This window comes from Parasteatoda tepidariorum, chromosome 3 (genome assembly GCF_982258835.1).
Source record: "Parasteatoda tepidariorum strain Cologne lab strain chromosome 3, Ptep-v5.0, whole genome shotgun sequence".
Taxonomy (NCBI): Eukaryota; Metazoa; Arthropoda; class Arachnida; order Araneae; family Theridiidae; genus Parasteatoda; species Parasteatoda tepidariorum.
This window is the reverse complement of record NC_141757.1, coordinates 49,888,797-49,905,476: the sequence shown is the minus strand read 5'-3', so window position 1 is coordinate 49,905,476 and position 16,680 is coordinate 49,888,797. Positions and strand designations below refer to the sequence as shown.

Below are 16,680 nucleotides of genomic sequence, written 5' to 3'. Positions count from 1 at the left end.
GCCAAGAAAAACTGTAAAACAAAGTTTAAAAAGAAAACTACACTAGCATCAACAACGTTTTTCAATCTGATCGAAATTTAAGAAAGTCCATTGGAGAGTTGGAGAAAAAAAAATTATTTCTATATATTTTCACGTTAGTGTCATTTGCTAATGAATGTATTAGTTATTTTTGCATTTTGAAAAAAATAATGTGTTGGTTTCTTAAGCAGAATGCCGAAAAACACACATCATTGTCTCTTTTTTTCCGTAACTGATATTTCATATCGTTATCTTTGAGACTCCCTGTTTAGTCTTAAACTGCCTATAATAATATTTTTATCCAAATATTGAAAATTCTACTTTTTATTTATCTTTATATTAATCAGCTATAACGAGATTCAATCTTAGCAAAAGTAATACATAGCTACTAGAAACTAGTTTAAATTTCTTTTTGTAGATTCAAACCAAAGTCTTATCACAAACATTCAATTTCGAAATAGTCTTACTATGCTAAATTCTACGTAAGTTATAAGGTGAATAAGAAGAAAAGTTAGCGGAAGCTATTTGTTCATCACCGAACAACGACGACACAGTGGGTAATGCACTGAGCTCTCACTGTAAATGATTGTGATCCTATACCTAGTCGCGGTTTGGAGCTTAATTAGATTCTAACCGATGGCATCAAGCTTTCTGGGAAGTAATGCAGGCAAGATGCTAACCGCAATGCTGATCCCTCACGCCGTTGGTAACAAAATAGCTGAGCCTTGCAACCCTACGACCTCTTTTCCTACAACCTGATATTGCTGGAGTGATTTATTTTTTATGCAATCTTTGATTAACAAGAATTAAGTAATCGTTAAATTTTTTACCCCCATTAAGAAAAAAGGAAACATGAAGAAATCTAAAATTTCAATGTAAAGTTCGAATATAACTTGACTAGAAAACTTTAGGAACCCAATCATGAAACGTACTAATCATGACTCAGGTAACCCTTCACTTACTGAAGAATACTCAAGAATACCAAAACGCATTCTTAATATTTTCGATAAAACATTTGAAATTCGCCAATACCTTTAATGCTTTCGTGAATTAAACGTCGACATAAATGTTGACACCCAAATGATGACTCATATGAGTTGGTATTTAGTGACCCGTGACTTATATTTTCTATTAATATTTTATAACGACCAACGTTGAACAGCCGGAACAATTATGAGTTTACGAGTATCAATGCTTAGGTTCGTAACCCTGTGATTTTGCACTCATTCCAGAGACAAAGGAACTCCTGAATCTAGCATTCGAACAGACTTGAGTACTTTTTAACGATACTAACCCGCAGTTCGTATATGGGAAAGAAATCCCCGAAAACCATCCATGGTTAGCCAGAAGGCAAGGGGATTCTGACCTACGATCTATCTACCACTGAGGATATTTTTCGTCAGTGATGCGGTTGGTGTGAATCGGAAACAGAATTGCCAGATTCGAGTCCCAGTGGTTGCTCGGATTCGAACCTGGGCAACCTCAAAGAGGCGAACGCTCTATCTCCTGAGCCATCATGACCTACCCTTAACAATTAGGATATAACAGTTTCTCTTTGAGGTGAACAAGGTATGAAACTCGCCAATGGGTTGTTAATTTCCACACGCTTCTCGTCTTACGCTGAACATAGTCCAAACTCAAAATATTACCTATAGAAGACGATTTGTGGATTAAATGTTGTTGCGCTAACAGAGAAAGGTTTCAGTAATTTTAATTTTTTATGTAAGACACTTGCTGGTTAGCTTTTGAAATGAAAAAACACTTCGAAGCAATTTGGTCCTAGTGCGCATAATTCAAGAGATCCCTTTCCCTCTAAGTTAAGTTAAAAAAGGCAAATGTCCAAGGTTTTTAAAACAGGCAAATGGCACAAGTTATTGAAACAAGACAATGAAGAAGTTGAAAACATGTCAAGTGTTGATTCGCAAAATGCTCTTGCAACAGGACAATACGATAAAGTGCCTGAAATTCAGGTGCCTGAACCTGGCACCTGAAGACTATCAATTGTTTGGGTCCCTTGAAGAAGCCATGGGAGGAGGGAGATTTTCATCCAGTGAAGAGGTAGAAAATTTTGCGCGAAATTGGCTAACTACACGGCCTTTTTCCTTCTATGTCACAGGGTCCAAAACGTTGGAAAAACTGTGCAGAATTTTACGGAAATTATATAGAAATATAACAGTTTTGTATATTTTGAAAGAAATATTTTTATATTTAGTTATTTAAAAAGTCTCATTTATAGTTGATCCACCCACGTACCTGGATTTGAAAAATAATCAAATGGAACTCGAAAATCATAAAGTTACCAAAACTGAATGTGCAACAAAATAAGAAGAAAAATAAAAAGTAGTTTTACTCATTAACGATACTTATATTAACCTTTAGTCATTATATTAATTCAAATAAAAAATTTTTTTTTAACTTATTTGATTTTTTTATATGTTAAGATGTTACTTCTGATCTCTTTAAATTATTTATTCAATTATTTTTTGCTACCTTCGACGTCAAATTAAGCATAAATATTTAAAATAAAAATGTCGTGAAAAAAACTTTTCAGCAATGAATAAATAGACATTATTTAAAGTTAAAAAAATATTACTTAAAAAATACTCGACATTTGAAAAAATTGAATTTTCGCATACAATTTGTGTTTAGATGGTAAATTAAAAATCGCTTTTTCATCAGGTAAAATTTTTAGCGCTTTTGGTTGTATTGTTGTAGGTTGAAGATCAGCCTGCACAGTACATCTTACCAAATTTAAAAGTTCATAATTCTCGAGCTAATAATCAAATGTTAAATTATTTTTTCCACCGTGCTCCTTCACATCTTCCTGTACTACATTTAACTAACATTTATATGTGACGGAGCTTATGATATTTTAACAGAGAGATTTAATAGATAATTTTTTTATCTATAGCTATCTTTTTTCCTACATTTTCAAAAAAATATCTTTGCTGGGTGTTCTCAATTTAACATCACGTCACTTTTAAATAATTTTGTAATGGCAAAAACTTTACTGTCAGAAAAAAAGATTTTGTGAATTAGAAATGTTTTTTAAAAAGTGTATTTTTAAATCCCGGAAAAATGTAATGAACTTTCAAAATTTTTAAATTCAAGAAAAATTTAATAAAACTCATGCAATCTTTTTTTGTTGCTTATAAACTATAATAAAAGTTGGAGTAAGAAGAAATAGGATTACTTTTAAAATAGATACTTTTCAAAATACTAGCATGAATCCGATTAAAAATATTTTTTATATTCAATAGGATGAAAGGATTTGTTCGATGTTGCGAATAAGAAATTCTTTATGCATTTCATATTTCTTACATGTTTCTGTGTACTTACTGGGAGGAGATACGGGGATTTTTTTTCATAAGAAAGCTTTGGAATTTTAGAATTATACAAGAGCATTAATATTTTTTTTTAAATATGCGTATTCATATTATATATAAAGGTTTTAAGTCTGATGTTTCAGAAAAAAAAGAGATAAAAGAAAACTTTCCTGGGTTATTTAAATAAAAAGAATCAATCTAATTTATATCAGTTTAATAAAGTTCAATTTAAGCCCTTGTTTTTTTAAGGATTATTTCTCTTTCTTTAATATTTAGATTTTATAAATAAAAAAAAGAAGACAAGATACTATCAATATTTATACCAAAAAGTAAAATTATGTTTTTATTTGAATTTTTATTATCAATAAATTATCTTCGCTGACAATATGGTTATAAGTTTTGTTTCAAGCAGTCAGATAATTATTGAAACCTGTAAGTTCTTCAAACATCCAGTTCCAGTTAAAATTTGAGCCTTCTGTTAATCTGTCAGGTATAAAATTTTGATAGACGATAAATTCCCAAAATTTATAGCTAATTATAAAATGATAAATTCCTTTGTAGCAGTTAAGAATTGATTGGTCCTTGTTTTACCATCTGACACAGAGCTCGAGCAGAAATTTTAATTTTTTTGTTAGTAAAACAACTTCAAATTTAAATCGCATTGCCATTATATATTTGAAAGCATCTACAGAAAGATTAGTTTGTGAAAAAGTGTTATTCTACAGTTTTTGTTTGATGTCCTGTCAAAAAATATTTAATAGGATTTCTGGATAGGTTTTTTTTTTAAAAATAATTCTATGAAAAATATTACGATAAATACAGAAGTATGCTGCTATTAACTGTGCACTGATTCGCTCATTCAGAAAAATCAAAGATTGCTCAGCGAAAATATAAAGTATTCTATCATGATATTAAATACGGTGATATGATCTCAGATCTCGGGGTTTCAATCATAACAAACGCCTTTTAACATAATATATATTTAATAACAAAAGGATGATGATAATGGTACAGTGTCAGGGAGGAAACTGATTAGAAACTAATGTTTTTACACTACTGCTCAGAGCGCCATCTATTGAGCATTAGAAATTATAATTAATATGGAGAAATATTATTAACGCACTTCCCCCCCCGATGAACTCTTAGTTCATAACAATTTAGTCATTTCATATATTAATCAAAGTTATTTTTCTCAAATGTAAGGTACCAATATTTAAAATATAATATAACCTGTGTTAATGTGTTTGAAACACCAGAGTGTAGGGTCTTTTCGTGTGCTTCTTTCACTATCAGTTCAGTAAATTTAGTTTTTGATGGTAATAGTATAGGATGTTTTCATAATAGTTCAAATTGGAGTGCTGTAGTCTTCCACCCACAAGTAGAATCCCTTTGTCAGAAATGAACGGATTTAAGTCTCTGATTTTTGAGCACTTCTGTAAATGTTGTCCTTCCTTTAAGCAATCTATATCCTTACTGTAGTTCCTTGCTTGTACGTGTCTCAACCAAAAGTTTTCAGCTTCTTCTAATTCTTCTGCAGTTAAAACATTTTGGATTCTATCTTCTTCCTTCACTCTCAAATTTGTAATAAATCTTCTAATCCAGGCTGTTAATCGGAAAACCTTCTCAATAGAACTAAATTTGTGGATATCGAAAATTGAATCGTGAACATTATTTTCACTTGCATAATTAACTGCAATAAATTTCGATCTCTTTTCTTCATCTACATCTGCTCTTCTAAAATTTTCTTCATTTTTCGGCCAATTTTCTTCGGTTAATGTCAACCATGTTGGTCCATTAAATACAATTGCACTTGAGAGCAAGTCATTAGCACTGCATCCTCTTGATATGATATCAGCTGGATTATCATTTCCCTTTATGTACTTCCAATTAGTAGGATCTGTTAAAGTTTGGATCTCAGTTACTCTGTTTGAAATAAATGTTTTCCACTGATTTGCATTTCCTCGAATCCAACTAAGGGCTATGGTTGAGTCAGAATATAGAATATAGTTGTTATTTATTTGAAACATTTTCCTTAAAGTATCCAATAATCTGGAACCTATAAGAGTGGTCATCAGTTCTAATCTTGGTAGACTCAACTTCTTCAATAGTGCAACGCGTGCCTTTGAAGTAACGAAGCTTAGGTAAAAATTTTGATTTCTTTCATATCGAATATATGCAATCGCTCCATACGCCTTCTCACTTGCGTCACAAAATATAATTATCTTATAATTCCCTACTTCGGAACAGCTATCTTCTTCATGAAAATAATATCTTGGTAGTGAAAGTTCCTTTAATACATTTACTTCCTTATACCATTTTTGCCATTTCAGTCTTAAAATATCTCCGAATTCCTCATCCCATTCTAAGCCTTGTTCCCATATTTCTTGAAGAAGAACTTTAATTCTAATCGTGAATGCTGTTATATATCCCATTGGATCAAATAATTTCGATGATATGCGTAATACGCTTCTCTTAGTATTCTTCACATTTTCCAAAGAATCAATTAAAGATTTTAAATCTAAATTAAACTTATCCTTTAAAGTATTCCAAACTTTTAAAGGTACTGTTTCTTCACTAGGATATTTTTCAAATTTTGTGTCTTGCCATTTTTGGCATAACTCCTTAGAATTACTCTTCCACTTCCTAAGATTTATTGATGCATCCTTTAATATTAATTTAGCGTCCCTGGATAATAGTAGTCCATCTTCAATCGTATTTGTACCAGTAATAAGATCGTCGACATACAAATTTTTATTTAAAACCTTACACGCCAAAGGATGAGATTCTTTATAATTTTTGATATGATACTTTATTGTTCCAGCTAGTAAAAATGTTGATGATTTTACTCCGAAAGTTACGGTTCTATTGCGAAAAACCTCAATTTTCTTGGGAGGGAATTGCTCTGACCAAAGAAATCTAAGATAGTCCCTATCATGTTCATCAATTAACAATTGTAGGAAAGGCTTTTCACAATCAGCAATTATTCCTATTTTAAACTCGCGAAATTTTAATAGTAAAATTAAAAGATTAGGGTTTAGATTGGGACCCGATAATAAGTTATCATTTAGAGAGTAGCAATTTTTTTCTTTAGAAGAAACATCAAAAACTATCCGTAACTTTGCAGTTTGTTTATCATTTCTAATTACTGGATGATGAGGTAAATAATAAACCATATTTGGAACTATTGATTTATCATTAACAGGTTCTATTATTCCTTCCGATAATTGTTCTTTAAAAATACTAGCATAATTATCATGCAAAGAAGGATTTTAATTAAAACGCGATGTTAAACTAATTAACCTTCTTTTAGATAAATTAAAATTGTCAGAAATGTTTACCTCATCTTTAAATGGTAATTTAAGTACGTATCTGATATCCTGAAATTTTATATTTTGTTCAAACTGTTTTAAAGTTTCTTGCTCTAAAGGTGTATTCTGAATTTTATCATTTATGCCTAAGCTTTCAATATCCCAGAATTTCCGTAACTGTTAATTTATATCATCACAAGAATTATTTCCACTAGTTAATTCCTCACAATTAAATTTTTCCTTACAATAACACAAATATTCAATGATAGAGTCATTTTTTAAATCTGAATGAGTAATCCCAGTTATGCTTCCTCCGAGTAATGTTTCGACATAAAACAAATCTTTAGTCAACTCCTTTATGTACCCAGTGTGGAGTTTCCAATTATAATCTGCTCCAATTAATATATCAATGGAATTTATTCCTTTCGAAAGACATAAATCAGTAAGCGCAAAATCCTTAAGCAGCAACTTTATTTTATTATTATGCGGTGGGAAAGATGCACGTGTTATGGTACTTGTAACCAATAATTCGAACTCTGACCTTCGAGTAGAATATTTTTTATTGCTTATACTGGCCTTTACTATATCAAATGTTTTTTCTTGCGGTTCACGGCTTCCAAAAGTATAAACTAATAAATTTTCCTTTCTAATTATCGGGAGATTAAGCTTTTGAGCTAATTCTCCAGTAATGAATGACCTCATCGATGCGGAATCAAATAAAATATTTATCTCCTGCGTTTTGTCTGCCAAATGCAAATTCGCAACACATGTTTGTAAAAACACTGATTGAAATTCCCCTTTTTGTCCCTCTTCGACATGAGAAACACTGGCTACAATTGTATTTTTCTCTGCGGTTTCTTGCGAACTTTCGTTTTGAGTTTTCGGAATTCCAAAGCTAATTATTTCGTGATGAGATTTACTATTACATTTTTTACAAGGAGTAATTTTACTCCTACATTGTGAACTTAAATGTGATTTACGGAAACATTTAAGCAACGACCTTCGCGCATTAATCTATCTCTTTTTTCAGAAACAGACATTTTTTCACAAATAAATTAATCGTGTTCTGATTTACAAAATACACAATTAAATTTTACATTAGTAGCCAATGCTGAAGCTGTGGGAATATTCGATCTGAACTGTTTTTTGTTATTTATTATTTCCCTGGGATTATAATAGTTATAGTGTTTATTTTTCTTAACATTATCATGGAATAATGTAGATGATTCGCGTACTTGAATTTCTTCCTTAATAAATTGAATTAATTCTGAAACATTAAATTCTGATTTTGATTTTCGTTTGCGGTTGTATCCTAAAGTTAAATCTTCTGGTATTAGTTTTAATAATATAGGGCATAATAAGTGTCCATATGTTCCAGAGACTACATTTAAGCTTTCTAAAGATCTAATGTTTACTTCTAAATTATCATATAAATTTCGTAATGCTCTAATATCACTAGAATTTTTTACGGGTTCAAGATTTAATAGACGATTCATATGACTACTAATCACTAAATCTTCGAGCCCAAATCTATCTTTTAACAATTCTATACTTTTCATATAATTTTCTTTAGTCAAAGCAAACCCTTTAATAGCATTTAATGCAATTCCGCCCAGTAGGCTTTTTAAATAAGTAAATTTTTGTACCTCAGTTAAACTTTCATTTGCATGGATCGCGATTTGAAATTGATTCCAAAATTCAAGCCATAATGTTGTTTCGCCGTAAAATTTATTTATGATTAGTTTTGGGAGTTTAACTGCATTACTTTTTGGAACAAATTTAGATTTTTCATATTGTGCGCTGTTAAATGATTCTTCTCCTCCTCTACTTTCTTTATTGTTTTCTTTCAGAAAAATTTGCGATTCGAGATTACCACTTTATTATTTTTTCCGTATATTCTTCAATTACAGTAATTTCATTTTCTATTTCCTCACTTTCAATTAGTGGTTCAATTCGATTATTTACTGCTTTTAATCTTTTATTTTTATCTATTAACTGTTCCTTACAATCTATTAATTCCTCGATTTTTTCTTTAGATTCCACATTATCATCATTTATTAAATTTTCAATTTTTGTTATCAATCGAGTTGTTAAAGAGCGAATTGTTTTCCTTTTATTCTTCAAATCATCGTATGAATCCATTATTTAAATCAAGTGCACTCACCTTTAATCAAATTCTTAGCTCCCGGTTGGTGCGCCAATATTAAATACGGTGATATGATCTCAGACCTCGGGGTTTCAATCATAACAAACGCCTTTTAACATAATATATATTTAATAACAAAAGGATGATGATAATGGTACAGTGTCAGGGAGGAAACTGATTAGAAACTAATGATTTTACATTACTGCGCAGAGCGCCATCTATTGAGCTTTAGAAATTATAATTAATATGGAGAAATATTATTAACACATGATAATGCGAAATCTCTCGCAATTTTAATAAATCTTCAAACTCTCGTACAACTTGAATATAAATTACTGCCACACCCACTATATTCTCCAAATCTAGTTTTTTCAGGATATTACTTGCACCTATAACTTTTTATTTTATAAACTGGCATAATCTTTACTTCAAGCAAAGACATTAAAGAAATGCTTAGATCAATTCCTTTCAATCAGTTATATCAGTTTTAGTAATTTATCTGCTTATTATTATTTATCTTTCATGCAACTTTTCATTAAAAGATTTACCCTTTAAATTTGAATTTAATAAAAACTCAGTAAGTTTGTTGGGCTCTTTTAAGTTATAATTCACACAGGTACTAAGTTAACAGTTTTTATCGTTTCACTTCTTATCTATAATGACGTTTTTTTCCCGGATACTGGTGTAAAAGACGCAACTGCCTCATAAAACTATGATATGTTTTTAATAAACGGAAAACAGCATCAAATAAAAGTAAAATTCTGTGTAGGGAGTATTTCCCAATTCATGCTATTTTTAAAACAGAGCTACGTTATTCTTTAAATATAAAGTCGTAAAAAAATTTTACATTGCCGTTGACATCCTTCAGAATAATTTAATGTATCTATACAACCGTGAAATAAAAAAAGGTTTTTTGTTTGTAATTAATAAAATTTAAAAGAAATTTTGATAAACCTTTCCGAATTTAACATTTCAGTCACGAAAATAAAACAAAATTAGGTTATTTCTAGTAAGATTAATAATTCAGTATTGCTAATAATTGAAAAATGTAGTTAATTTACTAATTACTTTCAGTCAAATTAATTGCTAAGCAAAAGAAATGCATTATCAAAAAAATCAGTCGTAAAACTACCTTCATAATGCAAGTCATTTGCTGGTATTACAGAAGATGTAATATCATTAGCATTAGAGTTCCTGATAAACTCAAAATTGTTCGAAATAAAAATAAAATCAAGACTGTCCGAATTTTTAAAATCAAAATTGTCCGAAACAGCTGAGTCGCGAAAGAAAAAGATAATAGAATGGTTACCACATTTGGCGGTACCTCTCCACAATCTTTTTCTTCCTCCGTATTGGGAACTTATAGCTTACACAGTGATTTGTATTGGTATTTTACATTCGTTTTTTTAGTATCATGTGATGCTTAAGTCAAAGATATGTTAAAAATTGAACTAAAATAAATAGCATTTTAATTAAAAGACTAAATTATTGAAAATTTTACTGAAATTAAGATAATAAGATTAACAAAAAAAAAACTTTGACTTACATATTTTTTATCACTTAAATATTTTCATCTTAGTGTAAATTAACCTTTTTATTTTATTATTTTCATGTTAACTTAATGGAATCTTGCCTTTGTGATAGAATTTTGATAGATGGATGTTTATATCGGGGAAATCTCGGAGTCAAAATTTAGATCACTTTCAGACCAGCTAGAGCACTTGAAACAGTACAAAAGCTCCTTGTTTACTGTAAATTCAGGATTCAATCACTTTTTGGCCGATCCAGCTTAACTTCTGAAATTCTATACAGAATTACAATACTAGTTACAATTATTTCGCAATCGTTACCAGCAGAATTTATCATGAAATTCTGGCCAAAGGAAACTTATCGTCGGTGAAATTTCCTACCACTTTCTGATTAACGATATAAAATCTCCTCCGCGCCTGATGACAATGTAAGTTTCAATCCTTTCCAGAACAATCAGAATTAATCACCACATTATCTCAAAGTTAATTGATTGCTGATAAAAATTTGAATCCTAATAGATCCTGATCCATTTCAAACCTGATACAGAGATCCGAGCCTGATGACAAATTAAATAGTAACTATTTCCCTGTAATTTTCTTTTTAAATTTCTATTTAAACTTAAAGCAAAGTAGCGCACTTTTATAATCAATAATGCATGAATAACTTATAAAAAATAAACGTATTTGTTTTCAAACATGAAAAATAAAAAAAGCATTAAATCAGGTATTGTATATAATCATTAAAAACTAATTAGCATTTTTTGAGATCATCCCCTAGAACCGCCGAGTCCTACATTAGATTAAAAGTTTTTTATCTGTTAGTTAAATCTTTTGCTCAATATGCATTAATTTGAAAAAAGTTCTAATTAATACTTAAAATACATATTATTATTACGATAATGGAATACCCTGTTACTTTGTGGGATTTATTAGCGTGTTACTAATAAATTCCACAAATGTTAGAATTTTATCAACCTAAAAGTTTCAATTAGTTTAAAAAATAAATTCCTGGATTATTTAAACGAAATTGCGTAAAAAAAATTTTAGATTTAAATAGCAGTTTTGTTCTATATTTATAACATTACATATCCTACTAGATTCCACTCATTCTAACTCGATTTATTCTAGGACAAAAATACAACAAATTCTACGCTCATTATTTGTTTCGAAATATTATGAAATAAACTATATATTTATTTTCCATCAGTCCCAATTTTTTTTTAAAATCGTATTTCAAGATTTTGGAACATAATTAAAAGATTGAATTACCTAAACATAATTTTTTACTTCTTAAAAAAAATTTAAAATTATGAATTTAAAATTTTTTTTTATAAAAACCGTTTATGTTTAGCTTTTCTTTCAAACCACAGGTAGTCTGAAGGAAACACTCAAAAAACATTAATCAAAAAATATTATTTTACGTATTTCTACATATTTAAATAAAATAAATCAAAGAGATTTTTCGTGTTCGAAATATTGTAAAAAAAAAGATGCAGGAAACTAATTCCAATCATTTTTAATCGAAGAATAAAATTCACAATTTGTATTTTTTAAAACAATATCAACAAACTTTTGCGGCTAATTTTTGAATTAAATAAGATCATAAAAATGAATATTTCAATTCAAAAAGAATGTATTTAAATTCTGTGGGCCTACTATGCCTGGCGATCTCTGTTGTAATTTTTTTAAAACACAAAAACAAAATAGAAATTAAAGTACATTAGTATATTTTTTAACATCCTTGGACATTCCGGACATTCTTGCAAACGTCGGGGCTGCTTTGATTCTATTAATTTGGAGATGAATTGAGGTAAAAGATTATGGATGTTTACTTGGCCTGCGTGACTTACAACACCTCTGAGTTCACAATCTACCGTCCCCCCCCTCAATGCAGAATTGCCTCAAATTTTCGATTTTGCGAGCAAAAACAAGCCATAAATTATTTGAAACAAACACCAATACAAATATCGCGTTAAAAACATCCAGTATACAATTTCTTAGCTATGACTTAACAATTTACAGTGGTTTCTATTTCAAATATTTTTGAATGAAATAGGAAAAAGCTGACGAGTTATTTGAAATAAAGCAGAAAATATTGATGAAAACATAACATAAAAACACAATCGATTTCTATATACTTTTTTCCATTGTTATTAGTAATTTTGTAATGTAATAGGAAACAACTGACATAAATAATTACTTTGAAAGAAGACGCCTGAACAAATATAACATAGAAAAACAATCTGTATGCAATTTCTTTTTGCATATTTAATTCATTAATCTTTAGTTTTCATTTCAATTCTCTTTCAATGAAATAATAGATAACATATTTTTTTATATAACTGGCGTTGAACAGCTGTTCCAATTCTGAGTTTACGACTGTCAATGTTCACCTCCGAGGTCTTGCAATTTTGAGCCCAACTTGGAAGACGAACTCCTGGATCAAGTATTGGATCAAACTTGCTTTCATAGATAAGATTTTAATGTATCTTACTCTGATTTGCGTTACACGTTGAGGAAAACTACGAAAACCTCCCTCGATTAGCTGATAGGCAAGGGGATTCTAACCAATTGTCCGTTTACCACTGAGGATATTTTACATCTGCACTGTGGTCAGTTCGAGCAACACCTCCTAGATAGAACTGACCTCAGCACGGGTTACCATAAATATCCCAGTCCAAACGTAATGACATATTTTGTATTTTCAACCACTGCGCAGCTTAGTACCCCTAACGTAATGACATCTTTCTTATTTTTCATCTACTGCGCAGTTAACTTCGTCACATCGGACTACTAAATTGATCCGTGCTGAGGCCTTTCTACTTCTAGGAAGTGTTGGTTCGAGCCGTGTGTGGAATCCGTATCGTCCAGTAGTCTCTGGGATTTGAGCCAGGGTCGTCTTATTGGGAGACGAATGCTCTATCCCCTTAAGCCACCTCGGTGGAATAGCATAGTTGCTTTGAAAGAAACACTAAAATACATAAGAAAACCAAACACATAAAAAGTAGAAATCCTGCTTTGCAGAAAATTTAGCCTACTTTACTGAAAAATGTAGTTTTCTGTCTTAGATTATTTTCGAACGTAACGGGAGAAAACTAAAGAATTTATTTAAAAGAAAGAGAAAACATCTATGCATACATAACATGAAAAACAAATAATAAGTAATTTTATAACAACAATTCGTTATTTGTTCTTAAATTAAAAATACCTGTGATTAAACTACCAATATTTTTTCATATAATATCAATACAATTGGTATTCTTTCATACTCTTGGAATTCCACATTGGTAATATTTTCAAATATTTCCACCACTCTAAGTTTAATGACAAAATAAAACTGCTACTGAAGTTCAGTTGAAATCAGAACAGATCGAATTTTTACGTGTGACAGTAATTTTGATATTTTCTAGATTTATTGGATTGAAACGTCATACTAATGGGTTTTGAGATCTCTGAGCTGGGACTTCTTGTTTATTTAGCTGTCAGCATTTTGGCAACTACGTGACTTCTCTTCTGCAGACCTTAAAAAAATTTATATAATAAATGTATAAATTCAATATGTCCTCCTGATCTTGCGTTTTGATCAATACTTTTTATATCATGGATTTTATAGTATTTTATTTCAATTCTTTAATTAAGGATTTGGTATTTCTCATTATTATTTTAAAATTTAATAATACTAAAATTGAGATAAGTAAAAAAGTGGTAAATAAGTGAATCACTAATGCGAGAATTATGTACCCCATTTAGCGAAATCTAAAAAAAAATTGCTTTATTTGTTTTGCTAAATCTATTACATTTAACACACATTTAGGGCGTTATTATTTGTATCATCAGGATAACATTCATTTGGCTACAAATAAATATCCTCATGATTTGGCAGAATTAATTACCAACCAAAATTTCTCAACATATTTGTGGTTTGAAAGTTTTCACATTCTATTTTTAACAGTATTTTTTTTTTTTACCTACACTCTCAGAAATAAAATTAACTTTTGACGATTCAGCAATCACGCGATTTGTGACGAAACGTATTCTTTCAAATAAAAGAAGAATGTTTCTTCTCAACTAGAAACCTCATCGTAATGAATTATGGGAGATTGTTAACTAGAATGACGAAGCTAGAATGAAGACAAGACGATCGAAAATAAATTTATGAAATAAGTCGACCGTTTGCATGGTGATCAAGGAGTTTGCAATGTGCCATGTAGGTCCCGGGTTCGAATAGCACTTCAAGCATGTGTGTAATTTATCTCTGTTACATCTACTGTTGAGTTATTAGCGTTATATTGATCCACCTACATGAAACACACAATAAAGTAATTAAAAAAGTTAGAAGTTCATTAGGCAGTAACAGATTTTTTTTCCTTTTTTAGGGGTAAAAAATAGAAGAATAAATTTATTTTGCTTTAATTTTGACGAATATTTTTCTTTGAAGAAATGACGGTAGTCATTTCATCACTTTGACGAAATGTTTGATCTGAACATACACCAGGGAACAATTTCGTCAAAAGCGAAGGAAGTTCCTTAATGTTTGTTATCTATTTTTTACAGAGTAAAAATTTTAAGATTTATTAAAAACAAACACCTACCTATTTTTTATTCGAAAATGTTTCATAAAAGGAAAAATCTTCTTAAGTTTTATAATATCGCTAAAAATTATTTTATGTCACAAAAATATCTTAATTTTATAAATGTCCATATTATACTCACTTTATTTCTTTTAACTCTTACTGATTGATTTTTCAATGAAACAAAATCATCCAAATTTTCTTTCAATGTTTTGAATGATATTTTGTTTTGCTTAAATCATTAGAAATTTAATTGGCTAACGTCATTTTTAAATATAAATGCTCAAACATCAATTTATATAATATTGTCATAATAAGTATGTTTTAACTTCTATAAAGCAGACACGGGTTGGTATTTCTTCCTTGTTCAATTACAACTAAGTATTAATACCACCCTAGAATGAAATAGACAATAAAACTACCTCTTCCAATAAAGATTACAGTGTAATTTTCTCGTAAAAATGTAATTTGCAGCGCAAGATACCTTGGCCTCTGAGAGCAATAAAAAGGCGTATCCGTGCAGTTCGTTTTCCCTAACCTATGTGCGCTTTTCTTCTCTAACTCTTATAATTTGTAGTTAGTTCGTTATGTCCATTACGTACTTAATCATTGAAAAATATAATGTATAAACTGAAGTATGATTTGAAGAAGCGGAAGAATAAATTTATTTCGATTTGTTAATTAAATCCTTTCATAAAAGTTTCGCATTTAACTTCTCAAACGTAAAGTGGATTTTTTCATAAAGAAATGTTAGAAATTAAAAAGATATTTAATGCGTATAATAAACTTTAATAACGTTTTACATTTTTCTGATCTTTTCGTTTGGTAGTAAGCTTCTCTGAAGTGACACTACTGAACTGCGTACCTTACCACGAATATAATGCATGTCGGTAAGCTGATGCTTGGATATTTTTTTTTATTCGAGTGTTAAAAACAATATCTTTGGAGTTTTGCAAGCATTATAAATAATAATGCAATTTTGAATGATTAAAAAAAAAACCTATGCAATTTAATTCAGCACGATAATTTTTAAAACAAGGCAGGCAAACTTTTGCCAAATGTGCGTGATAGCTGGCTAAACACGACCTCATACACACACATCATCGCGTGAATGCCGGCTAAATGCGGCATTCGTAAGCACAGGGCATCGTGTGGATGCCAGTCAAATGCGGCTCTCGTACATACAGGGCGTCGCGTGGATGCCGGCTAAATACGGCACACGTAAATACAGGGCATCGCCAGGACGTATTGTTAAGGATCGCATTTACGTGTTACGGAGAAATATAAACTGTAATTCATGACAAAAATAGACTGAAGAACTCCAACTAGGTCGAGAGGAGTCAAAATTTGATTAGCGAGAACTTAAGTTTCACTACAAACTTAATTTCGCAATAAACTTGAAAAGTTTTTGAAGATTGAGAAAGAGATTCATTAGTAACACAGTTCCTGTAGGTATCACAAGATATGGAATTGTACTCAAATTCAAAAAACCTTAGGAATTTGTGACAAAAGTAATAAAAGTAACGATGTAAATTTAAATGTGCACTAAATACAAAAAGTTGTCGGCAATGTTTTAATTTTAATAAAAATATGTCTAGGCATCAATATTATCAATGTCACAGCCCGAAGACATTAGATGCATAAAAAAGAAGAAATTTCGATCTTTTTTTTTCCATCATAAAATGTTAGTTTGTATATTAAAGATTATAAAAAAAATTCCGCCCTCCGTGCTGTTATAAAATAATTAAAACATAAAATATTACATTTAAAAAAATTGATTGA

General features: G+C 30.0%; 1 protein-coding gene across 1 annotated transcript; it reads right to left on the bottom strand.

Annotated features, from left to right (window-relative positions):
• Positions 1-4,633: 4,633 nt before the first annotated feature.
• Positions 4,634-6,517, bottom strand: LOC147813790 (uncharacterized). The gene has a single exon (XM_087160102.1). The coding sequence runs from the start codon at positions 6,515-6,517 to the stop codon at positions 4,634-4,636; it is 1,884 nt and encodes a 627-aa protein (XP_087016228.1).
• Positions 6,518-16,680: the final 10,163 nt, after the last annotated feature.

Coding starts and splice junctions, on each gene's coding strand:
- LOC147813790 (XM_087160102.1), bottom strand. CDS start 6,517: ATGGTTTATTATTTACCTCATCATCCAGTAATTAGAAATGATAAACAA.